Source organism: Osmerus mordax, chromosome 22, assembly GCF_038355195.1.
Source record: "Osmerus mordax isolate fOsmMor3 chromosome 22, fOsmMor3.pri, whole genome shotgun sequence".
In the NCBI taxonomy this organism is placed as follows: Eukaryota; Metazoa; Chordata; class Actinopteri; order Osmeriformes; family Osmeridae; genus Osmerus; species Osmerus mordax.
In genome coordinates, this window is record NC_090071.1 from 13,162,513 (window position 1) to 13,190,050 (window position 27,538).

At 42.2% G+C, this 27,538-nt stretch overlaps 1 protein-coding gene across 1 annotated transcript in view; it reads left to right on the forward strand.

Annotated features, from left to right (window-relative positions):
- eed (embryonic ectoderm development) overlaps positions 1 to 20,138 on the forward strand; it is a 74,510-nt gene extending 54,372 nt beyond the window's left edge. The window contains exon 12 of the mRNA XM_067260824.1: positions 19,056 to 20,138. Coding sequence (XP_067116925.1) covers positions 19,056 to 19,182 — 127 coding nt within the window. The 3' untranslated portion in view covers positions 19,183 to 20,138. The remainder of the gene's footprint in view (positions 1 to 19,055) is intronic.
- Positions 20,139 to 27,538: the final 7,400 nt, after the last annotated feature.

Genomic DNA, 27,538 nt, shown 5'->3' on the forward strand with positions numbered 1-27,538 from the left:
CCACATCAGCAGATGTTTGATTCTTTCCTGGGGTCATCTGTTTGGTGTAAATTCTGAAAGACAACCAAAACTACAGCAGTGTTTTGGTTTACAGTTTTGCACAGTTTCTTATTGGGTGTGCTCAAGCCTTCGGCGAGCACAACCATTGTTCTCTCACATAAACCCCTCAAAAAAAGTTTGGAAATGTTATTTCGGTCGATTATTCCTCCCCTTCAGTAATACCAATTGGTATTGTATTTTATATTGTTGGAAAGCCTGATTAGTCACCTTTACAAAGAGGTACAACAACACAATCCTTACAACAGGTTGTAAGGATTGTGCATTCGTGGAACGAGCAACACAGCTAACTGTGTGGGTAGTGGCCCAAAGAAATGTGCCAAAATGCCCGGCAATATTCTTCTGTTGGTATTCACTCTCGTTTTGGGTTGCTTGGTGGATTGGATGATTGCACTCTCCCACAGTAATAAGGAAAAAACAACACACATTGGCCATTTTTACACTTAATTCATTTTACACTGTCAGGGACCTCAGTAGCGTGTGGAAGATCCATACGCAGCCACAACAGCTTGGCACCTCCTCATGCTGATCACCAGCCTGTCACACACCGCTGTGGGATGGCATCCCATTCCTCAACCAGGATTTGTCGCAAGTCAGCCAACATGTTTGCATTGGACACTGGCACGTACAGCACGGCCAAGCTGATCCCACTTGAAGCTCAAAACGAGAGTGAATACCAACAGAAGAATATTGCAGGGGATTTTGGCAAATTTGTTTGGCCCGCTACCCACACGGTTAGCTGGGTTTCTCATTCCACGAATGCATGATCCTTACAAGTTGTACCTCGTTGTAAAGGTGACTAATCAGGTTTTCCAACGATAGAAAAAAAAAAACTTTTGGTATTATTGAAGGGGAGGAATAATCGACCGAAATAACGTTTCCAAACCTTTTTTTGAGGGGTTTATATATTCTTTTTATTTTCCCACCCCTAAGGATCTCTCAATATTTGGGCTACATAGACAACGTCAGTGTCAAAAGGTTCGTCTTGTTAGCGATTGCGTTGCTTGTATTTTTATTTACGTTCTGTTGCATGGTTTAGGACAGGGCTCTTCAATTAGTTTGGAGCTGGGGCCGGTTCTTGAAACTGAGGCAAATGTCAGGGGCCGGAGGATATGAGTATTCACGGTAACAAATCAAGAAATTACAACAACATACTGAAGGAGTCAATATATTATATTTTGTAAGTGCATATAACAACATATGCCCAAGAGGCCGCATGGGCCAAAGGATTCAAAAATCCGCGTGCGTCTTGAGCCTTTTCTTGAAGGTGGAGAGACAGTCAGTATCTCTGATGGAGGTGGGGGGCCAGACAAGAGAAGAGCTTGTGTTGGGACCGGGCGGTCTTGAGCGGTGGGACCACCAGGCGGTTGTCTGAAGAAGACCGTAGGTGACGGGTGGGGTTGTAAGGCTGCTCATCCCGTTCACTGCTCAGAAGGTCAATACCAGGGTCTTGAATCTGATACGGGCCATGATAGGTAGCCAGTGGAGAGAGATGAGGAGCGGGGTAACATGGGAGCGTCTGGGTAGATTGTAGACCAGGCGGGCCGCTGCGTTCTGAATCCTCTGAAGAGGGCGGGTTGCACATGCTGGGAGACCAGCGAGCAGCGAGTTGCAATAGTCCAACTTGGAGAGGACGAGTGCTTGGACTAGCAGCTGGGTGGAGTGCTCAGACAGGTATCTCCTGATCTTCCGGATGTTGTAGAGGGTGAATCTACACGACCGGGAGACCGCAGCAATGTGGGCCGTGAGGGAGAGCTCGTCGTCCATGGTACAATTGGAGAAAATGCAATTAACTAACAAAAATTGAAGACTAAGGGCGGTGGGGGTAATTTTAGGGCCCAACTATACATTACTTTAAATAAAACAAAATGATACATACACAAGCTACTATATGTATTTAGAGATCACGATTCTGAACAAACAACTAAACAAAATAACATTATTTATGTGAATTGCTGAAGTCTATTTAAAATGTTTAATTAATCTGAATTATTAAAAAAAACTTGGTTTGAATGCATGATTCAACTACTCAAATACTTCACTTGTTTCATGGATGAATCAGCATTTTTGAACGAATCTCCTAAATTAACGATTCAATTACTAAATGTTCCCCAATGACAATTTTTTTTTAAAGTTATTAGGCGTGTTCGACATGGACTGACTTCATGCAGAACCCTTGAATCTGAGAATGCCTCTGGCTGCTTCAAGTCAGCCGGGCTGCAGACGACGCCGGCGCCGAAGTCGAACGCATCTAAAATACCATGGTCTGGGTGAATACTCGATTCTGATTGGCTGCAGCCAATCAGCCAAGTAGTTCCAGCTAAATTGTTCACCGTTCTAATTTATTGATCTGGCTATGTTGTATGAGCAAAGAACATCTTTCCTTGGTATGAGCCTGTACAAAGTGTCTGAAATAAGTAACAATAACATCAGGGACGCAGTCACGCAGTCAAAACCTCCTTTTACAATTTTGAGAAACTTTACCAAGCTAACATGTAATTACAACAATGAGTGACTTCAATATTTCTTTTAACCTATTTGGAAAATGTTCCTTTTCTGAATTTACTGTGTCAGTCTGTCACGTAACCGCTCATCTCACATCCCATTCGATTCACCTCGCTAGTCAACCTAGCTCTACTTCAGACATGCTGCGGCCAACACATAAAAATCTTGATTTGATTTGGGGACAATGACATGGCTAGATTGCTGGCTAGTCTTGTTGTTAAACATACTGTCAAATTATAATTACTGTTTGCAGAATGTCAACTTTGATGCGATCATCTCAAATCCATTTGCTATTCAACCCGCTACACATGCTGCGGCCGTACTGTAGCCTAGTACTAGTATATGGCCGATACCTTGTTCGTGAAAACCTTGATATTGATTTGGGGACAATGACATGGCTTGTTAGCTAGCTAGTCTTCTTGTCAAACATATTGTCAAATTATATTTACGGTTTGTCAACCGTACACAATGTTCTTGTCTATGAATCTTGCTAGCAACTTAGCTTTCTGGCTAATAGCTCAGTCCTCCGCTGCACGTAAACGGGCGGGGGCCCCTACAGGACGGGGCCCCGCCCAGTCAAGCCCAATGGTAAGTCCGGCCCTGGTCACGAGTGTTTTTTTTTTTTTTTTGTCATAGTCACGAACTGAATGAGGTTACCGGAGCACACTCCGGGGGCCAGTCCAAAGCTGCTCGGGGGCCGGATTCGGCCCGCGGGCCTCCTATTGAAGAGCCCTGGTTTAGGAGGTTACAACGTATTTGTGGCAAAAAGTGCCTCGTGTGCACAAAGGGAACTCAGTGGGGGCGACAGTTTACCGTATGGAGACGAAACTTTGGAAATGTCATCACGACATTTCACCTTGATATGTCAAAATATGACTGAATTACAGCTGTTTATACTTGGGTCAAATCGACAACGCTCGCCACGGGAGAAACAGCTTACTTTTTTTATAAAGTAACCGAACACAGCATTTCCCAGCAGTGAGAATAGCTCACTGGGATAAGACGGGCTCCTTTGAAACGCAAGGTCGTAGGATTGATTCCAGCCACAGTCGTCAAGCATGTCGTGATGCTGGATTATCAACTATATTTATTATTATTATTATTAAATATCTTTTTCCGCCATGGGAGTCTATGGCAGCCCCTAGAACTGTATGGTCAGAAGTTGTGAAATTTGGCACACTCTTTTGGGGCCAGTCCCCTCATCAATTTCACCAAGTTTCATGTCTCCCATTCGAACCCTCTAGCGCCACCAATGGGTAAAAAATTGAAGGTGTGTTTACACACGTTACTTTTGAACCATATGCCTCATTTTCCAAAATGAGGTATCGTTGGATTCCCTGGATCAAGACGATTTCAATGCACTCTGACGTCATACCCATTTATATAGTAAGTAAGTAAGTAAGACTTTAATTATATAGCACATTTCATACAAGAATTGTAGCTCAAGGTGCTTTACATAAAATCAATAAAAACAATAATACAAGTGATAAACAATTCAAACAAAAATAAAAATCCCAATAAGATCTCTGTTCAAGAGAGAAAACAACTTTAAAACTAGGAAAACCCTTTTGAGATAAAATTACTTAAATGCTTCGGTAAAAAGGTAGGTTTTAAGCTGTCTTTTACAAATGTCTAGAGTGTTTGCTTCCCTAATATCTATGGGTAATTTGTTCCATAGTTTTGGGGCGTAATTGACAAAGGCCGAATCACCAATCTTCTTATGACTGCTTCTGGTGACCTCCAATAGGCCTGCATTTGATGATCGCAGTGTTCTAGCTGGTGTGTAGTTTATAAAGGAGTTAGCAATATATAGATTCCCTGCCATCTTGAATTTTAACCCTTGTGTTATCTTCGGGTCATTCTGACCCATCAGTCATTGTGACCCACCGTCGTATTGCGACAAATTTACCGCATACAAAAACAAAGTGAAGCATTTTCTTTTAACCGTTGGGCTGTCTCAGATCCCCCACATTGCAAAGGTTAAAAGAAAAAAATATATATTTGTTTTTGTATTGGGTAAAATTGGGTAAACACAACGATGGTTCGTTATGAACCTTTGGGTCATGTGACCCCAAGGCAGCACAAGGGTTAAGTAAAATTTTGCTAATCCTTCTACAATTTTTGTCAAATCTTCTTCACAATTGCCAGAGATGATCTTCAGACCAAGCCTCACAAAAGTTATCCCATGGAGTTTATGGTGGCTCAAATTAATTCCTTCGATAATAATTTGTTAAACAGAACTTTATTGGAGTAAATATTAAACAATGCACTATACTAAATTCACACCCTATGCAACTACCACAGCTGTACACATTTCACATTGCATAAAAATAAAACTTAGTGCGGTATTAGCCTACTGCAGGAGACCAACCATCATTTATAACTCTAGCTGATAAAAGTCTGTTGACAAGCGTAGTCGGTCCCCTATTGGATGATCCCACCAGCCTTTCTTAACGGCAATTATGCCCTTTGAAGGTTATCAGACACTGACATTTGTGCTTTCAATTTGTGATAAGCAAATCACAGTCACGCTTTGTGTTTTTTTTATTTGATCATATACTTTGTTAACTAAAGCTAGCTACCGTTTCGGAAAAATAACTTGCGCTGTGGAGACAGTCGGAAATATTTAGAACTCACGCATCTAAAGGTTACATTTTAAAAGAAAAAGAGGGACTGTCTGAACATTTCCGATCCAGTCAGTAGCCTAACAGAAACAGTATGGCACCGTCAGCCATAGTGATCCTACTGTATGTGTATCACAGAGGGGTATCATATATTTTGTGATGAACGCTTACTGTTTGAGTAATTTTGTAGTAGGCAACATTGAGTTAGGCTTTGAAACATTTCGATCAGTGATCCTGTCGGGTGTTATTTGGCTTATTTGACACACTGGTGTTCAGAAGTGTAGCTATGCATCGTACATGGCTTGTGGTGTTTTTTTTAGGGCCGAATTATGTGAGAGCCATCAAGTATCCGTCCAGCAACTCCAGATTTTAGCATATGAGAGGTGGGGGCAGGGTGACACCCAGACATACATTTCCAACAAGGATCATGCGATCATGTGTGGAAATACTTTAAAGTTTCTGAAAAGGACATGGTTGGTTCAGCAAGAGGGGTACAGTGCCGATTTAAAAAGTTCAATATTAATTAGGGCTGTCAAGCGATTCAAATATTTAATCACGATTAATCGCATTATTTGATATGATTAATCGCAAATGTATTCAATCTATTTAATCTGTTAAAAATTTACCCCAATAAAAGATTTTTTGGGGTGAAATGACATTAAAAGGGTGTACTTTAAAACTTCAAATAACTGGAGCATAACGAGGAAATTGTATTCACTCACACAGGTTGTAGCCTACAATATTGAACATACAACACATTGTTGCTCGTGTTTCCTAGAGACGACTGTGGCTCTTGAGGGTAACTCATTAATTGGGTCATTGGACGCAATCCGAATTATGTCACGCACACCTTCGTCCTCCGCTATGTAAATCGGACTGCAGCTGTGGCGATCCATTTAGCTAACACTATGGTTAATTTGCAGGGGGTTGACGCGTGCATTGTTTTTTGTCGAACATTGTCAAGTGTTGTCTGCTGTATATTACTGGAGCGAACGCTGCTGCTGCTACCATGCAGCTGTGTGCTTATCTGAATGTTGGTAAACCTGGAAAGCTCTAGCCCAGATATTCGGCTTCAAGGATTTTAGACCCTTTGCGTTGAGCACCGGTTATTTCACCGCAGTGAAGAAAAGGAAAAAGAAAACATTCACACTCAATCAGATTCCAAGATCCTGCTTTCTTGACTTATCCTAGATATGTGTTTTTTCACCAAGTATGAGATGGGATCATACTTTGTACAGACACAAACAGCCTACATATTAAACATTTTTAAGTAGCCTAGGGATGTCTGCCCCCCGATGCAAATCACATCACGCATGACGTGCCCACAACTCAACTGGAAGCTTGGGTAAACAAGAACAGTTTAGTGATCCTAAACATGTTTATTATATTGACTGGATTGTTCAACACTAACTCTTGTAATATGCAAGAAAATGAAAATGAACGAATGCCATCAATGGCCCCTTTTCACCAGAGCGTGTCACTTTTTTTGTTGTTGCTTTTCTATGTTAACCCTTGTGTTATCTTCGGGTCGTTCTGACCCATCAGTCATTGTGACCCACTGTCGTATTGCGACAACTTTACCGCATACAAAAACAAAGTGAAGCATTTTCTTTTAACCGTTGGGCTGTCTCAGACCCCCCACATTGCGAAGGTTAAAAGAAAATTATTTTTATTTGTTTTTGTATTGGGTAAAATTGGGTAAACACAACGATGGTTCGTTATGAACCTTTGGGTCATGTGACCCGAAGGCAGCACGAGGGTTAAAATACTGGGTGATAAAACACATCTAGGAAAAGTCAATAAAGCAGAAGTTTTGTGTAAATATATATTTATTTTTTTCTCAAGACACTGCAGTCAAATTACCGGTACTCTGCATTGAGTAGTGTTGCACCAACAGCACTGCTTGTGTTGAGGCATTATGGAGTTTTGTGGATGCTGACAGGGAGGTCTTCCAAAAGCATTTATTGGGGTGTGATCAGTCATGCTAAAGGTGCCATTGCCTCTGCCACTTCCTCCAAAGTTAGTCCGCAGAACAGAGCCTGCCTTCCTGATCAGTTAAGTTCTGTTGGCATCACCTGCCTTGACGCATCAACACTTTTTAATTTTCGTTTATCTTTCCAGCCACCGATTAACATAATTCTAACAAGACCTAAGCAGCCTCAGGAAGTAGTGCTTGCTCTGTTCCTTTTTGTAGAGGGTCATGGTGTTACCAGCTCACTCTAGCCAGTTGTCCAAGTGGAATCCCGGGTACTTGAAAGTCATCCACCAGAACCCTGTACTCCCCATCCTGACCATTCCTTATACACCCATAATAGCAGTGTTTTCAGCTATTTTATTATCCATCATAACTTCTGTGGATGGCAAGTATCCAAGTTATATCCAAAGTTGGAGGTGTACAGAGTGAACAGGAAGGGGGACAATACCGTCCCTTGGGGAGCCTCTGTGCTGCTCAACACTTAAGGCCGATTTATACTTCTCCGTTTTTACGGAGACGGACACAGGGAACGCCCTCTCCGACGAGGAATTCCCTCTCCGTGCCCTCTCCGAGCCCCTCGGAGAGCTCTACGTGCACCTCCAGATTTTCCTGACTATCCGTCTGTCCGTCCGTCATTTTACGGATACCCCTTGGCTGTGATTGGTCCGTATTAAGAACCGCTTGCGTCAGGGGCGGGGTTGCCGTGATACACAGGACGAACAGAATCCTTTGACCGCCATTGCTGTAAGTTTTTAAAATTCATATTTCAGCTAAACAGTACATGTAAATCAGCATCTGAATTAAAATTTGACGAGAAATGAGCAGTGTAGTTGCTGAAAATGTGCGTATTTTATTGATGAAACGGCTAATTTGTACATTTGCTCCGACTTCTCGATAACCTAGGTAAATAAACACTCGACGACGACTTAAAAAAAAACATTGCGCCACCTACTCTTCTGGCGGTGAATTGTTTTCAGCACCCACAGCCTTCGGAGTACTATAAATTCAACCAATCCGTCCGACTCCGTCCGTCCGTCTTTCCGTAACGGAGTCGGAGAAGTATAATTCGGCCTTTAGGCACACAACTATGCAGATGCACATTGTGGCCTGTCAGGCAGTCAACAAACCAGGAGACCCAGAGGGCTTCCACTTGCATCTGCCTAATTTTCTCCCCCAACAGTTGAGGCTGTATGGTATTGAATGCACTGGACAAGTGCAAAAATATGATTCTCTCCATGCACACGGCTACATCCAGGTAAGAGTATACCCTCTGGAGCATATAGATGACGTCATTGTGCACTCTGATAAGAGGCTGGCAGGTGAATTTGTAGGGGATCCATGAAGGCACTGACCAGGTGCAAGAGGACTAGCCTCTCCGGTTTCTTCATGACGTGGGTTGTAAGCACCATCAGTCTGTAGTCATTAAGGACAGTGGCATTGCCCTTCTTGGCAGGCAGGAAGTCTTCAACATCACATGGACATTTTTAGGGCTGCAACAACTAATCGATTAAATCGATTAAAATCGATTATTAAAAGCGTTGGCAATGAATTTCATTATCGATTCGTTCTGTCTCGCGATTATTACGCCACTCAATATGTTGCGGAGATGTTTGAGTATTAAAAAAGTTTAGTTGAGGTTGGAGCGGAGGTAGAGGAAAGGCCATCGGAGAGACGTTGAGTAACGTTGTTCTGAAACACATGGCGGAGGCAGACAAATCAGTACGACCAAAGTCATCCAAGGTGTGGGAGCATTTCACACTAAATACATCGAAACAGTGTGTTAATTGACCGAGGTGAAGTTAGTTTCATATTTGACATTTGTCTCACATTCGGAAGACGCTACTTTGCAGCATCGCGTTAGGGACCGGGTGAAAACAACCCATACCATTTTGATCTTTGAAAAAACCTTGTCCCTTTGAAAAGACTATATTCCCCATATGCCCTCTGACCCATGGCTAGTGCGTAGAGCTCCCCCATTTTGTTGGCGAGAGATCTCACGTTCTCCATAATAAGAGAGAAAAGGCTTGTATCTGCTCATGTTAACTCTCATCTTTGCACCAGCCCAACATCCTTTTTCATAATGGGTAGTTTCTTCAGGATATTGATTCTATCTTGGGTGAGTAGCCTCAGGGTTCGTTGTACCAGTGCGAAAAGCTGGTCGTGGCTTAGTCCCTTTCTGTGCACTGACAAAACTTCCTGATTAATTACAAGGAGATCCAACTATCACCCAGACACAACTTGCACATCCTGGCCAGATACATATTCCTGTCACAAAATCCTGGAACCGTTTTAGAAATAAAGACAGACACTGGCATACCAGCTACAGACTCACACTCTGCCTACTCTTAAGGGCTTCTCACACACGTGCATGTTTGAATAAAAATGTCTGTTATTAAATAAGTTTGGCAGATGCTTTTATCCAAACATACATACATTTGGAAAGCTATCTTGATCTTGATGGAATTTAGCATGAGGCACAGGTCTTCTGTGAAGCAGCAACATGCAACAAAGAAGACTTCTGGAATTGACCTAATGACAAATGTATTTTGTTTAGGGAAAAACTTACTTTTGGATGCTATTGAAAGGGAGCTGGAAATTCTCAACTTGGTTTGATGTTAATAAATTGTGTCTCAATATTAAGAGAACTAATTTATGGTTTTTGGAAGTCAAAAATAAATTGATAGGGATAATGAATTCCTGAAATGGATTAAATAAAATTGGTGATTGGTGATGTTGGAATTGTTATTGAGCCAAAATTACTAAGGGTTGGGATTGATCATGAATTAACATGGAAATGTTTTTGTTTCGTTTTCAGTGTTGTGCACGTTCATACCTCTCATGAACTAGTTCAAAGTTCAGTTCATACAAGTAAATATGAGTTCACATAGTTCACCATTTAAATTCTGAACTAGTTCAGTTCATTTCATAGTTTTAAGGTGTGTGTTACTGTGTGTAAAAATCACGGCAAAAATTATAAGGTGCATCAGATCAGATGTAGTCGCTGAGTCTGCGTCTCTGCTTTCACTTGCCATTTTTATGAGACAGAGAGCTGTTGCCTTGGAATACGTTGCTTGTTTGGTCTACGTCGCTACGTAGCGAACATTTTACGGGTACTGAGCAACGATGTGGTGCAAGCATTCGATTTAGACAGCGTCTCCTCAGGAGAAGCAAAACATTCTGTAACATTTTAGCTAGACCTCAAATAATATGAACGTGTTCACCGTTCAAATTCATTATTTGTCATTAAGTTGCGTTCAGTTCATCGTTCTCATAAAAATGAACGTGTTCAATGAACGCGTTCTTTTGAACTCGTTCATGCACAACACTTTGTTTTTATAAAGTCAATGGCAATCCTGTATAAATCTAGGGACATTTTAAATATGACCTTGTATACAGTATATTGCTCACTTAAACTTCTACATATCTTATTGTGGGAGTTGACCCTACGAACGACAACTATAAGTTTAATAGCAGTGGCGGGCCGTGCGTATCTTCACACCTTTCAATACCATCAATATGACACCACGGCTTGAGAATCCATACAGAATCACTCTTACACATTACATCACCTTAATATAGGCTAGTCGAGCAACACTTAATTTCCGGAGCATTGAAAATCAATAAGCTCGCATTCACAATTAAGAGTAGTAAACTAAGATCACGGATACTGTCAAAAATAAAAGGTGATTTTAAGAGATGAGTTAACACGCTATGTGAGCTTAAAAAGTTTGTCTAATAAACTGCGCATTGTCGCCGTTTCATATAAGTCACCAACGAGATGATAACGAAACAAAGTATTAATTGCAAATCTAAGTAAACAGATTATTTGTTTTTGAGAATATGCAACAGCAAAACAATTGAACATGTTGACACTGACTGCGCCACATTATTTACATTATAAATTGCAGATGATCAGAATTTATCTGAATCTCTCGCTAACGAATTGCCCTCTTTCAGGCTCTCGCGAGTGCTTTTCCAATCACATGACGCGTATATATGTAAAGTTCAGCGTAAGGCCTTCTAGCTGGCCTTGGTGTCACAGACTCAAGATCTGATTGGCTATCGCAATTGACAGTCTCCGTTCACTTACAGCGCACGGGAGCCTGCTCTGTTGATTCTGAAGGCCTCAGTCAGATTTCATAGAACCTGACAACACAAGCTAGATGAATTATGATTGGATAACAACTCTACCATAATATACAAGACTGTCAGCAGCTCATAATATGACATGAAGAGAACAGACTACGGAGAATGTTTTTTGTTATTTATGTCAGTGTATTTATTGAATGACATTAAGATGGGGGGAAATTATGACAAAAAAATATTTATTTAAAACATTTTTATAATTTTATTTACATATTTTTTGGAGTATGTTTAGGCCAGCAGAGAAGGCCTTGCAGGCCCTTACGACCCGCCACTGTTTATTAGTCGTACCACAAAAATTAGCCATATGTATTATTAACTAGAGAGGGTCCAATTTCTGGGGAAATTGTGAGGTGTGCTTGCGTCCGTTGCAGATGGGTCAGTTTTTTTTAAACTAAAATTTTACAAATAATATTTCTGTATAATTTAGTATGCATACATATTATTTATGAAGATTGCACAGATTAAAAAGCTTACATTTGTTGCTGCTCATTTACGCTTCAAAATACTTAGTGAAGTGTAGAATGAAAGTGTTTTCTTCTAATTTCCCTGAGATTCTTCATAGCCTATCACCATTCCCTCTTGCAGGGTATGTGGCAGCCTCACATAGTTGAAACAGTTGCATGAAAACGAAGAAATTGTCCTAACCTTAAACTTCCTCTTAAATTTTTCGATGAAAAACATCACCACAGCATAACAGCTGCCACCACCATGGTTCACTGTAGGGATGGTATTGGCCAGGTGATGAACGGTGCCTGGTTTCCTCCAGACATGACGCTTGGCATTAAGGCCAAAGAGTTTAATATTTGTTTAATTCGACCAGAGAATTTTGTTTCTCATGGTCTGAGAGTGGCTTCCGTCTGGCCACTCTACCATACAGGCCTAATTGGTGGAGTGCTGCAGAGTTGGTTGTCTTTCTGGAAGGTTCTCCTCTCTTTACAGAGCAACGCTGGAGCTGTCAGAGTGACCATCGGGTTCTTTGTCACTTCCCTGACTAAGGCCCTTCTCCCCCGATCACTAGTTTGGCCTTTGCTATCCCTTGGACTTCATGGCTTGGTTTGTGCTCTGACATGCACTGTCAACTGTGGGGCCTTATATAGACAAATGTGTGCCTTTCCAAATTATGTCCAATCAACAGAATTTACCACAAGTGGACTCTAATGAAGTTGTAGAAACATCTTAAGGATGACACTGGCATTGGCAGTGGAAACAGGATGCACCTGAGCTAAATTTTGAGTGTCATGGCAAAGGCTGTGAGTACTTATGTACATGTGATATTTATTTATAGATTTTTTATAGATTTCAAAACCTTTTTTCATGTTATAGTTATGGGGTATTGTCTGTAGAATTGAGGGAAAAAATGTTTTTAATCAATTTTAGAATGTGGCTGTAACACGTGGTAAAAGTGAAGAGCTGTGAATACTTTCTGGATGCACTGTAATATTTAGGGCTCAACCAGAGTCACTCTCAGACTGTGTACTAAGGTCTTGTGCAAATGTGAATTGCGATGTTTGTAAGTTTACTTATGAAAAGAAAGAAAAGTCCTTAAAAGGAGAAGTATTTCCATTGTTGGGGTTAAATTATGGAACTATGTATGAACGTGTAATTTTTAAGGTTTACTGGTGTGAATGTTTTTTATAAAATGTTCTATTCTGGAGGGTATAATTTACAGTTACATTTATGCATTTAGCAGACGCTTTTATCCAAAGCGACTTCCATTAGAGAGCTTTACAAAAGAGCATAGGTCACTGATCATAACAACGAGATAGCCCCAACATTGCGAGCAACCAAAACATGAAGCATACATTGTGAAAAACAAAATAAGTGCCAAAGGGAAGAACCATAAGAGCATGCAGTTAAACAAGTCACAATTAAACAACATGAAACTCAAAAAGTGCAAGTGTACCTGTATAATTGACACGGTCCAGTGATAGTTTTTTTTTTTTTTTTTTACAGTTTTAATTTTCTTGCATATTCCAAAAGTTAAAGTCTTTAACCCGTGTGTTATCTTCGGGTCATTCTGACACATCAGTCATTGTGACCCACCGTCGTATTGCGACAACTTTACCGCATACAAAAACAAAGTGAAGCATTTTCTTTTAACCGTCGGGCTGTCTCAGACCCCCCACATTGCAAAGGTTAAAAGAAAATGCTATTTATTTGTTTTTGTATTGGGTAAAATTGGGTAAACACAACGATGGTTCGTTGTAAACCTTTGGGTCATGTGACCCGAAGGCAGCACAAGGGTTAAGAAGCCACTCAATATAATAAACATGTTTAGGATCACTAAATACTCATCATTTGTTCTTGTTTACCTAAGCTTTCAATTGAGTTGTGGGCGTACATTTATTCATTTAGCAGACACTTTTATCCAAAGCGACTTCCAAGAGAGAGCTTTACTAAGTGCATAGGTCACTGATCATAACAACAAGATAGCCAAAAAACATTGCGAGTAGCCAAAACATGAAGCACACATTGTGAACAACCAAAGTAAGTGCCAAAGGGAAGAACCATAAGAGCATGTAGTTAAACAAGTTACAATTAAACAACATGAACCGCTATAAGTGCAAGTGTACCTGTGGAAAAAAGCAAGCAATAGTAATAAAAACAATATATCACAGCGAGAACAAAAATTTAAATCAGTTACCACTAACCACAAGAGCAACAAGTCTTTAAGCAAGAGTCATTTTGATCCTTGAGGAAACTAACATCGGGTCAAGCGAACCATTCCGTACCGGGAGTACCGTTGTACTCCCGGAACAAGTGCGTCTTGAGACTTTTCTTGAAGGTGGAGAGACAGTCAGTATCTCTGATGGAGGTGGGGGGCCAGACAAGAGAAGAGCTTGTGTTGGGACCGGGCGGTCTTGAGCGGTGGGACCACCAGGCGGTTGTCTGAAGAAGACCGTAGGTGACGGGTGGGGGTGTAAGGCTGCAGGAGAGACTTGATGTAGACGGGTGCAGTCCCGTTCACTGCTCGGAAGGTCAATACCAGGGTCTTGAATCTGATACGGGCCATGATAGGTAGCCAGTGGAGAGAGATGAGGAGCGGGGTAACATGGGAGCGTCTGGGTAGATTGTAGACCAGGCGGGCCGCTGCGTTCTGAATCCTCTGAAGAGGGCGGGTTGCACATGCTGGGAGAGCAGCGAGTTGCAATAGTCCAACTTGGAGAGGACAAGTGCTTGGACTAGCAGCTGGGTGGAGTGCTCAGACAAATATCTCCTGATCTTCCGGATGTTGTAGAGGGTGAATCTACACGACCGGGAGACCGCAGCAATGTGGGCCATGAGGGAGAGCTCGTCGTCCATGGTAACCCCAAGGTTCCTGGCAGAGGATGAAGGGGTCACCGTCGCAGATCCCAGGGTGATTGAGAGATCGTGGGAGATGGAGGGTTTAGCCGGGATGATGAGAAGTTCTGTTTTGGCGAGGTTCAGCTGGAGGTGGTGCTCGGTCATCCAGGCGGAGATGTCTGTGAGGCAGGCCTCGATCCTAGCTGAGATCCCCGGATCGGTCGGGGGGAAAGACAGGTACAGCTGCAGGTACAGCTGCATGTTGTTTTACTGCAGGAAAAATCCTGCCGTTAAATTAACAAACTCAAATATTTCGTCTTGAATATGACACTAATCTCACCTCATATGGGTGCAAGGCTTTAGTTCAACGTTTAGTGCAAGTGGCCTGTTCTTTAGCCTGACGCGATCCTTAAAGCTAGAATGTGTAATCGTTTAATAAAAAAAATATGTACTGGTTGAAGGTCTTTTTGATAGTAATCCTATCAAGATCTGACATGACAAAATTATAGACCAGTCATCGCATTCGGACTGAATTTAATGATAGGATGTGCTTCCTGTCTGTCAATCCAGTGTTTCCTCAATGATTTTTTTCAGGGGGGGCTGTAGATTTTGTCATGTGTCAGGCCCTGCAAGGCAGTGTGAGAACCTGGCAGCGCGAACAGTAGCCTAGCAAGAGTAGCAAACCTTATTTTACACATTTATTAGGGAATTTGTGGATGAGCAGCATCAGTATGTTGCCAGACAAAACTAAACTAGCTAGCATAACACAGTATGCAAGGAAGTAGCTATTCCCATCAACTAGGGGTGGAACGGTACATGTATTCGTACCGAACCGTACGGTACGGGCGTCACGGTTCGGTGCATGAAATTACACGGAGAATACACAGTATAAAAATAAATAAAACTCACGTGCAAATTAATTAACGTAATGCGGAACTACTGTTAGATACTCGTAGCCTAAGTGCCAGCCAAACTTAGCCCACCCACAAAACAATTTGGTCGGGAAGTTGGGTTTGGGGTCGCTCGGTTGGGGAAAAACTTTGTCCGAACAAGAGCTGTTCGGACCAATCAAATTGTTTTGGCGAGGTTCAGCTGGAGGTGGTGCTCGGTCATCCAGGCGGAGATGTCTGTGAGGCAGGCCTCAATCCTAGCTGAGATCCCCGGATCGGTCGGGGGGAACGACAGGTACAGCTGCGTGTCGTCAGCGTAGCAGTGGTAGGAGAAGCCATGGGTGGTGATGATTGGTCCAAGTAAGGTGGTGTACAGAGAGAAGAGGAGGGGTCCAAGGACGGAGCCCTGTGGGACACCAGTGGAGAGCTGGCGAGGTCCTGACAGTTTGCCTCCCCAGGAAACCTGGTAGGATCTTCCCGACAGGTAGGATGAGATCTACTGGAGTGCGGTGCCAGTGATGCCCATCTCAGAAAGTCTGGCGAGCAGGATCTGGTGGTTAACCGTATCAAACGCTGCAGAAAGGTCCAGCAGAATGGTGACGGATGACCTGGAAGCCGCTCTGGCAGACTTGGAGGGCAGTGGTGACTGAAAGGAGGGCAGTCTCTGTGGAGTGGCCAGTCTTGAAGCCTGATTGGTTGGGGTCAAGCAGGTTGTTCTGAGAGATAAAGTTTGACAGTTGGTTAGATACAGCACGTTCAATTGTTTTTGAAAGGAAGGGTAACAGTGATACCGGTCTGTAGTTCTGGAAGACGGCAGGGTTAAGGGAGGGTTTTTTGAGTAGAGGGGTAACTCTAGCCTGTTTGAAGGCAGAGGGGAAGGTGCCAGAGGTAAGAGAGGAGTTTAGGACATGGAGAAGAAAAGTTATGATGGAGGGGGAGATGGTTTGAAAGAGAGGGGATAGGTTCAAGGGGACAGGAGGTGGGGCGATGAGAGAATGAGGTCAGAGATCTCTGCCTCAGACAGGGGAGAAAGAGTTTAGACATTTAGTTGGGTCAGTCATGGAGGGTGAGAGGGTAGGAAAGGTGGGTTTAGGGAACCGACTGCTAATGTCGGCGACTTTTTTCTCAAAGAAGGAGGAGAAGTCGTCTGCTTTCAGGGTGGAGGGAGGGGGTGGGGGAGGTGGGTTAAGAAGGGTGGAGAAGGTAGAAAAAAGTTTGTGGGGGTTTGAAGCGGAGTTAATTTTGTTCAGAAAGTAGAGGGTTTTAGCACCAGTTATGTGAGAAGAGAAGGATTTGAGGAGGGAGTGATACTTATCAAGGTCCAGACCACCTTTGGACTTGCGCCATCTCCTCTCAGCTGCCCGAAGGGTGGACCGTTCTTCACGAATAACATCCGCCACGGGCAGGAGGGAGAAGATCGTGCAGGCCTGGTTGACAGGGGACAGAGAGAGTCAAGTGATGCAGTTAGTGTGGTTAACAAGGTGTCTGTGGCAGTGTTAGTGGGGTGGGACGAGAACTCGTCAATGGGGGGGAGGGAGGATGTTACAATAGAGGAGAAATGGGAGGGGGATAGGGAGCGGAGGTTGCGCCGGAAAGTTACAAGGGGAGGGGAGGTAGAAGGAGTTGGAGATAGAGAATTGGATAAAGTAGTGATCAGAAATAAGTCAGTGATACAGTTACGTGTCAGGATGAGGTCTAGCTGTTTGCCTGCCTTGTGGGTCGCCGGTGTGCTCAGCAGCGTCAGGTCGAAGGAGGTCAGGAGAGACAAGAAGTCGACGGCCTGCTTTCCTTGGAGGTGGATGTTGAAGTCCCCAAGGACTATCAGGGGGGTTCCATAATCCGGGAGGACGCTGAGGAGCATGTCCAGCTCCTCCACAAAGTCGGCTAGCGTACCTGGTGGGCGATAAAGAACAATTAAGCATGCTTTGATAGGATCAGTTAGCATCACACAATGGTGTTCAAATGATTTGGCAGTAACAGGGAGTGGTGTGGATGTGTATTTAATATGTGGGGAAAGAAGCAACCCTGTCCCACCACCCCGCCCGGTTGAGCGAGTGAAGGAGTGGTTGACGGAGAGAGCAGCTGGAGTTGCAGTGTTCTCAGGGCGGATCCATGTCTCTGTCAGCGCAAGGGCATGAAGAGAAACATGAGATGCAAACGCTGGGATGAAGTCTGCCTTGTTCACAGCAGACTGGCAGTTCCAGAGCCCTATAGAAAGAGAGAGGGCAGGTGGAGAAGATCTGGATAGGTAGTGAAGGTTAGAAGTTGACCGTATATACTTTGTGATATATCTACGTCTACGAGTAGTGTAATGAACAGGAATGCTGAAGAAACACATGCTAGCTATGAATATGTTCTACATGGATTAGAATACAAATAGGGTGATGCTTATCAGAAGAGGTGATCCGCCTCGTCGGCCATCCTCGGTGGACTCCCGCAGGTAGACTCCCTGTCTTTGTTCGACCGAGTCTTTGTGCACCGAGGCTGCCAGACGAGGCTGCCTCTGCAGTGCTACTCGCCTAAAAATGCTAAAGGCGCAGCTGACAATGGCCCTAATTATGTAAACAAAGCCAGGGTCTCACTCGGCGGCAAGTACCCTGAAACTCGGGCGTATCATGTGATTTTATTTTATTTGCATCACTGTGCAGCCTGTTTTTCCCTAGGCTACTTATGCTAGCGCGGTGGTATTAGCTGTAATGTTTTGTATGTAGGCTGTTTGTCTGTGCAAAGTACGATCCCATCCCCCCTCCTAATCAAGTAGTGAATTGGCAGATTTGGTCAAGTACCCTTAAATATAATGTTTCACAAGTAGTTGTGTCAACTTTCAAGCATGCCTTCTGCATGTTTGGTGTACATTTGTCGTGCATTCGTTTTAGCCTACATCCACAGACTAAACAGAATGAATAGGCTAATCTCAGGCATTGCATCGTGCACAGGATTCATTTTTCTTTAACCTGGTAAACCATGAATACATCTTTCAGGCTGTTTTCAGAAGATGCGATTTGCACCAACAATTTAACACATAAATCACACCTCGCTTAACCCTTGTGCTGCCTTCGGGTCACATGACCCAAAGGTTCATAATGAACCATCGTTGTGTTTACCCAATTGTACCCAATACAAAAACAAATAAAAATAATTTTATTTTAACCTTTGCAATGTGGTGGGTCTAATCTTTTAAGCCGAATACCTGGCCTAGAGCTTTCTGTTTATCATCATTCATCTTCAACTATTTTCAGCTTTCAAGGTATGACACATCACTTGAAAGCTTACAATCTGCAAAAAACTAGGAAATTAGTTGGCTTCCAACTGCCCTTTTTCACCAGAGCATGAATGAACAGGCATACACTTCTGCCTGTGCCTTTTGAATCACTATTTATACACAAAATATTACGACTTCTAAAAACGTATAAGGCATGGTGATTTGATGATTGCCTAAGTTATAGTGGGCAACAATATACTGTAATGCAGTGGCGAGCTGGTCCCGTGTTCATATAATCTAAAACAGTTAAATGTGGTCTTGTATCTACAAAGCATACTAACAACTCAAATTGTGTAACCTTTTGTGTTTAGGTGCACCACCTTAACTCTCCCCAGATGTACTTCAGCCATCAGGCAAACGAGCTTCAGCCGTGACAGCGGTATCTTGATTGCCGTTTGTGACGATGCCTCAATCTGGCGTTGGGATAGACTACGATGATGCTTTAATTCACCATTCCCCTGTAATAAGGTTATTGTCCAATAGAGAAACTTTTAGCTGTGTATCACAACATTTCTACAATTGTACTTTTCTTACTTAATCAATTAAACTGTTACAGAATTCAGTTCTTTGCATTGGACATTTTTTATTTGTTAATTAGTTGTATGTATTATTTGTTGTGGGTTTGGGAGTGCATAAATGTGTGTGGTTTGCAATGCATGAACATCAAGAGTTTTTTTATTCTAAATGAACCCAAACCACTTTAAGCAATTGCCTAGCTTTTAAACATTTTTGCGATTACATTTTAGATCTTTAAGAAGTGTGATTTAGGTGTAAATTTTATGGCGAAAAAAATCTGATTTTATTGCTTGTCTGACAATCTATTGTCAAATATATATTTGGTAAAATAAGGAACAAAATGCACAGTAAATAATTGGCATGTTTTCACTTTAGTGCTTATGTTGATGAGTCAACACTGGGATAACCAAAATCATATCTCTTTTCAAGACTACCACTGAAGACAATCAAGCCCACACACTATTCCTTTCAACCCAAGGAGCATATGTGTAAATGTAAAATGAAATTTGTTCTGTTAAATTTGGATTGTATTATGGATTGTCATTTGTCAGTGTTAGGCAATTTATTATATTAGTATGCTAGGTTTAAATATTTATCTAGTTTATGTCAGGCAGATGTGATTATATAGCAATTTCTTTTTTTAATGTCAAATTCGATTTTTGCTTGATCTGGCATATTTGTGGAGTGTTCATAATCCATCGTCATCAATTAATTACGAAAAAGAAGTTTATTAACACCATTACAAATTGTATGTCCAAAATTCCCCATTAGTTCCTGTTAACTCCACCTCTGATAACTAATGTTACTGTAATCCTACATGATTTTTCCCCATTTCATTTACATGAAGAAAGTGTACAATAAAATCATGTTTTTCTCTACATGCATCTTTCATTGTAGTACACTTACAATTTCGATATTAAACAAACCTGATTTTACGCAACTTAAATCCAAAGTTTTCATGTTTAAATCGACCTAATCGATTTACGTAATTTAAATTATTCAATGTGTTTTTAAAGTTAATTCATAACTTAATATTTCCTTTGAAATATATTTTAGTAGTATCATTTGAATATTGTACATGGTTAATAACAGAAACTTTATTTTGCAACACTGCAATAAAGACATTTCAACCTTTAATCTTAAAAAAAAATAAAATAAATTGCTGTATTTACCCCATATATATAGCTAAAACAATCTCAATGAAACAAGGTGCCTATGGTAGGAATCTAAAACAAAAACGTGAACATACAGCGCTTGAGCTAGAAATGTAATACAAAGAACAATATGAATATTAAGTGTGAGCTACAATGCTTCTCAGAACACTTCAGACTTTGGCAAACACTATGCACTCCATTTTCAGTCAAATCAGACATTAGTAAACACTGTACTCCATTTTCGGTCAAATCAGGAGATTTGTTTTTCAAACATCTCACTCCATGAGTTTGAGTTTAACAATTTGTGCCCTCTTAGTAAGTAAGTAAGTAAGACTTTATTTATATAGCACATTTCATACAAGAATTGTAGCTCAAGGTGCTTTACATAAAATCAATAAAAACAATAATACAAGTGATAAATAATTCAAACAATAATAAAAATCCCAATAAGATCTCTGTTCAAGAGAGAAAACAACTTTAAAAAGTAGGAAAACCCTTTTGAGATAAAATTACTTAAATGCTTCGGTAAAAAGGTAGGTTTTAAGCTGTCTTTTAAAAATGCCTAGAGTGTTAGCTTCCCTAATATTTATGGGTAATTTGTTCCATAGTTTTGGGGCGTAATTGACAAAGGCCGAATCACCAATCTTCTTATGACTGCTTCTGGTGACCTCTAATAGGCCTGCATTTGATGATCGCAGTGTTCTAGCTGGTGTGTAGTTTATAAAGGAGTTAGCAATGTAGCTAGGTTTTTGTCCGTGTAGAGCTTTGTATGTGAGGAAAAGGACCTTAAAGTCAATTCTGAAGGTAACAGGGAGCCAGTGTAAAGTAGCTAGGACGGGACTAATGTGTTCTCTCCTTTTAGTTTTGGTTAATAATCTAGCTGCAGAATTTTGAATGAGCTGTAGTCTTTCAGTGGTTTTCTTGGGAAGACCAGTGAAAAGTGCGTTACAGTAGTCCAGCCGGCTGGATATAAAAGCATGAATTAACTTCTCTGCATCATTTTGGTTTATGAATGGTCGTACCTTTGCTATATTCCTCAGGTGAAAGAAAGCTGTTTTGGTCACTTTATTAATGTGAGAGTTGAAATTCAAATCTGAGTCCAGGATTACGCCGAGACTCGTCACCTCTGGTTTAAGACAGGGGGTTAGAAAGTGTGCTGCCTTCAACTCCAGGATTATTTTTTGTATCACCTCAAAAGGCGTACCTCAATTCAACAAGGTAGTCCAGGTTCAAATTATCAAATGAGACCAAACAGCATGTCAGCCGCAAAATCGACATTTGAAAGCTCTCGCAGTACTACATGGCCTTCAAGGACAAGTCCAATGAGTCCCGGAGTCGCCCTTGATGGTAAATATTCCCACTGTGGTGTCCTCAATGCCCTCCTGGATGAGAACATTTGCTCGAACCATTTCACAGAGGACAGTTTTGAAAACCTGGGACAATGTAAAGCAGGATTTGCTATGAAGCTGTTGCTGGAAAGAGGTGCTGTTCCGACCTTAGACTATGTTCATCACAACCGCAAGCCGTAGTATTATTTTGTCGCAAACAGTTATTGTTGGAATGCTGCTTCAGCATTCCAAGTATTGTTCTTTGAATCTTTATTCAACTTCTTATTATTCTATTTCTTCCGCGACACCTTTCAGCGCCTTCAAATCTTCAGCTATTAAAACCGTTCAGCTATCAAAAAATTCAGCAGTTTCAGGCTATGACTGCTATATCTTTTCAGCTTTGTACCTCTTATAATTGAATTAATATAAATCAATATTCATAATATTTTTAACATTGTTTTCCAATTTAGTTTTTTTTTCAAATCCTCTCAATCCTCTTAAAGTTCTTCAACTTTAAAATCCTTCTTCTTCCTCAGTCCTTCAGCTACAGCCACCATTTAAACTTTAACATGTTGACAAAACCCTAAACTATTTTTACAAAAATCTATTCAACTTTTTTAAATATCACTGATTATGTTTCATGAGTTTTTCAAACCGTTTCTGAGATTTACATGGGTGTGTATGTGAGAGCCTTACAGTGCGTGTCCACTGCAGCGACGCAAATCGCTTGCCATCGCACGCCTTCCCACAGTTCACCACGCTCGGGGGCGTTTCAAACAGATTAATGTAAAATGTAGTTCTCTAAAGTCACTGTTGTAGTTGTCATGGCCAAGTGTGCAGACTTGGGTTTACATACTCGCAACATCGATCAAAATACAACTTGTATACAAAATACAAAACTGTTTAATAGACATAAACGTTGACATGTGTAAAAAAACGTTTTATTATATTACTCAAAGTCTGCTAATCTGTCGATATGATAGGGAGTTCCAGCCGGGCTAGCTAGCTACTGTAGTTACCACAGAACGAAGTTACGTAATGTGACTAGACTGAATTTGAAAGTACAAGCACCAACAACTTCGGCAACCTTGCGCCATGCATCGTTTCTTATTAACATCTCTGTACGAATACAGAGATGTGTCGTACAACACCGGGTAAGCAGCTACACAAGCAATTATTTTCTCCTCCATTCTGAAACAGAGAGCTAGAAATGTTTACCATGGTTGCTATGTTACGAGAAACAGGAAAACAATCCGATTGGCCATCGCTAGCAAAAATCGCTTCTCATTTGCATCAAGTTGAGAAAATCTCAACTTGAATTGTGTCGCTACCCACAATGCACCACGCAAGCGATTCGCCTGGCTCCATTGAAAATGAATGGAAATCATCCACCTTGAAACCTAGAAAGCTAGAAATGTTTAACATGGTTGTTACGTTACAAGAAACAAGAAAACACTCCGATTGGCCATCGCTAGCGAAAATCGCTCCTCATTTGCATAAAGTTGAGAAAATCTCAACTCTGTCGCGTTGCTACCCACAATGTACCACGCAAGCGATTCGCCTGGCTCCATAGAAAATGAATGGAAAACATGTTGTCGCTCGCATCGCGTCGCTGCAGTGGACACGCACTGTTAGCAATCATAGCTGCACCATCACCGTGGCAACCAAACAGACATGCGCCGTCTCTTACACAGGTGATTGGTATTAGCTTATTAGTGGAGACACAAGACAAGCTAGTCAATCAACTAGTCTCATTAAAAGACTAAGAGCACCTACTAATTCTGCAGATGCTGCTAATATCTCTTTTACTACTATTGCTAATGGAACTGTTTTGTTCTACTACGCCATTGAGTGCGTTCACTTGACCATGAGAAACCCGATTACTAGCAATTGTCGGTTAATGCCAATAATACGATTAGGCTACTCCGTTTACATGTGTCTTTTATTAATCGTTGTATGCTCCACGGACAAAACTTGCACCATCATCCTTCTGCAACAAAGTGTCGCCGTGTCTTCCTGTATCGGCCCTACTGCTGTATGTTTCATTCAATCAACACATTGAATCCTACTGAGAAAGCCGAGTAAACGCACTCAATGATAGGCTACATGATCTGCTACTGCTATTACGATCCCAACTATAATTTCAGCTGTTAAAACTATAATATTCTTGTTACGACTAGCTAGCCTACTTCTTCTTCTGTTTAACAGTTCAGCTTTCAGCTTCTCCCGCATTGTAGGCTATTTACATTTAGTCATTTAGCAGACGCTCTTATCCAGAGCGACTTACAGTAAGTACAGGGACATTCTCCCCGAGGCAAGTAGGGTGAAGTGCCTTGCCCAAGGACACAACGTCAGTTGGCATGACCGGGAATCGAACTGGCAACCTTCGGATTACTAGCCCGCTTCCCTAACCGCTCAGCCACCTGACTCCCAAGCTCTTAGCTTTGTTAGATGATGTAGTTCATGCTTCCTCTTGAAATTCAACTATTTCTTCGATTGCTTCACAACGTTCAAACGTATTCTCCCGCATTGTATTTAAGCACTTAGCTTTGTTAGATGATGCAGTTCAGCTTCCACACTGCCTCTTTTGTGTGATTAAATAATAATTAAATAAAATAAAAAAATAATAAATTCATCTTTTAGCATTCCAACGCATTTTCTGCAGGAAATGCACCTTCTCGTTAGCAATGCTAACGTATCCTGTATCTAGCATAGGTAGAATGTGTGGCTAACGCGTTATTTCATTTTCCTGACTGTGTTTCATTCGAATAAATAACCCGTGTTGTCATGTAAATCTACAATTCACGATGCATGTTTGTCCAGATCTTTGTCAGTTTTTTTTTTGAGATCCTATAAGTTTCAAGACGTGAAATATTTTTGGGTGTGCTCAAGCCTTCGGCGAGAGCACAACCTTTGTTCTCTCACATATATATTTATTTATTTATTATTATTTATTTTCGCCCCCCTAAGGATCAGTCAATATTTGGACGGCGGTGTCAAAAGGTTCGTCTTGGTAGCGATTGCGTTGGTTGTATTTTTATTTACGTTCAGTTGCATGGTTTAAGTAGAAATTGCGTCTTTGTGGTGAAAAGTGAAGCTAACGGTGGCTAATTTGCTAGCCACAGTCACTGACGTTACTAACGTCACTAACGTCACGAAAACACGCGTGACTACCTGTAGCAGAACATTCGTTTCACATCTGTTAACTTGGGGGATAGCTAGGCTAACTATAGCTTTACTGCAAGGCAGCTGCAGGAACGCCACAAGCAAAGAGGCCAGGGTGATAACTATTTACTCATTTTACTTTGTGATGTGAAACACAATTATGAAATGTAATGTACAATATTAGCTGATATTATTAAGGAAGTAGGCCCACATCTACTTTTGGAAACGGTAGTCTACTATTTCACTGAAGCATTAGCATCATGACATTAGCCTCTGTTGTCCGGGCAACACATACTACAGTGGTCTATGATGCATCTGTTTTCAATCTTTAAAATAAACATTCCTCACAAATACATTTTCGTTGTAGGATTTATTATGACATTACATTACAAGTAAACGATTTGTGGGTGAAATTATCATTACCTGTGGTTTCAAACCAGTGTTGCTCACTGAAATGTTGTAGCCTACGCGAGACACTACAAAAACATCTACACAGCTGTAGGAAGTCAAACGGCGACAGAACATGTTCGGCACTCCCCTTACTTAATCAAAAGTCTATCTAACTACTAACCTGAACTTCATTGCCACAGCCTAAACGTTGCCAATCTGTTCATGAAAATAATTAATTTCAGCCTAAACCGTACAACGGAACGTTAAATCCAATTCAACCAACGCAATCGCTACCAAGACGAACACAGCAGTAGTCTACTAGTACTGTACCGTAGTAGTACAATTTACCAGGGCAGCTTCTCCACACAGGGCTATATCGCATTTTGCGTTGTTACTGACAATGATCGCTACCAGTGAGCTTTTTATGAATGAGCGATTTTCCTCTAAATAAATGTCAAGCTTATTTACGTTTTGGGGGGCATATTTTCAGTTAACAGATGGGACTGTCTGAATCGCGATTCCATCTTCTACTGCCGGGTAACGTCGTAGAATAATCTTCAAAGGGGGTTCTTTATTAATGAATGAATGCAATGAGTAGGCTACATGCCTGAAAATATCACGAGAAGGGAAAAACTTAAAATGACGTTTAAGTCATAGAGATTAGGTCCATTTTTACACCGGTCTGCCAAATTTATTCGTTTTGATTCAATGATGAGGCTGCCTCTTGCAGGGGAAATGAGAAGACATCTATTTCATTCTACACTTCACTCGTATTTTCAGTTGTAAATGAGAAGCAAAAAAAAATGCCGTTAAATCTATTTAATCTTTATAAATAATAAGTATGCATTTTCATATAAAATATACATAAATCAGTTGTAAAAATGTCATTCAAAAACGGACCCCTGTGCAACCGACGCAAGCAAGCACACCCTACAATTTCCCCAGAAATTGTACCCTCTCTAGTTTGTTTTTATTCTAAGAAAAAGATCTAGACTGTGCAAAACATAATGTTTACATTACAATAATATATTACCCGCTGATCTTTTTCTTTTCAGAGTGGAGGAGGGCAATTGGAATGTAGAGGCAGGCAGCCGAGTGGAAGGGCGCCGGACCCTTGCTCTTGTTGAGGGAGCCTCGTGGCCAGGAGTGGGGCAGTGGGCTGAGGGGCTGGCGATGGTGTTGCCAGAGATGGACAGAGCAGAGGTGCTGGGGGGTGCAGAAGCACGGCGGCTGGAGGCTAGGGGGGCCTCTTCCTGCCGGCGGTGGTTCCAGGACCAGTGGTGGTGGTGGAGGAGGTTGCGGGGGGGTTCCTCCTGCCGGTGGTGGTCCGTTGGCAGATGGTGGGGCGGGCCACCTTTAACCGGGCCCGCTCCCTCCTCTCCTCTGCCTTTTGCGCCCTGAGGGTAGCTGCCGCCTGCTCCTTCTCTTCACGCTAACGGAGGAGCTGCTGGTAGTCCTCTCCCGTGATGACTCTTGCAGCCACAGTCAGCCGCCGCTGGTTTTTTTTCATGAAGTTGCGGGGTACCAGGATCTCTGCCAGTTCCGGTGGGATGAGCCCTGCTGCCACCAGGGGATGAACAAAGGGACGAGGAGGGGAGGTGGTGAGGTCCAGGGGAGGGGATGTGGTGAGGTCCAAGGGAGGGGAGGTAGTGAGGTCCAGAGGAGGGGTGGTGGTGAGGTCCAGGGGAGGGTAGGTGACAGCAGGGGGGGCAGAGATTCCTGGCGTGGCTGCAAGGGTAGATGTGGTGGCCTCAGATGGTCCAGCGGCATCCTCCGGGGCTCTGGTGGGACCTGGAGGTGATGTCAGTGGGAGGAGGCGGGTGGTGTCCACTGCGGTGGGGTTGAAGGGGAAGATGCCGCACTTCCTGAAACCTGCAACCACAAATCTCCGGTCTCTGCACCGCTCGTACGGGCCGCCTAGGGCTAAAGAAAAATTGACCTTATTTAATAGAAACAAATTATTATAGAGGCAGAGATTGCTCCCTCACGGCATGTTTTATGAAGTGGTCCTGGAACCAACGCCGGAACAGTTCTGAGTCTATGTACCCCGAGGGACTCTTGCTAAATAAGGGGTGCTCCTGTGGTGTAGGCCCCCCCCGGGAAACCATTCCCATGGATAACAAAGGGGGGAATGTCGCCTCCAGCCGCGTTCAGGCACGCCAGCACTGTGATGTGGTCCCTGGTGCCGGGTGCCTGTTTGTAGGGGTGCTTGCACCCCTTCTTGACCAGCACCCTGTCCCT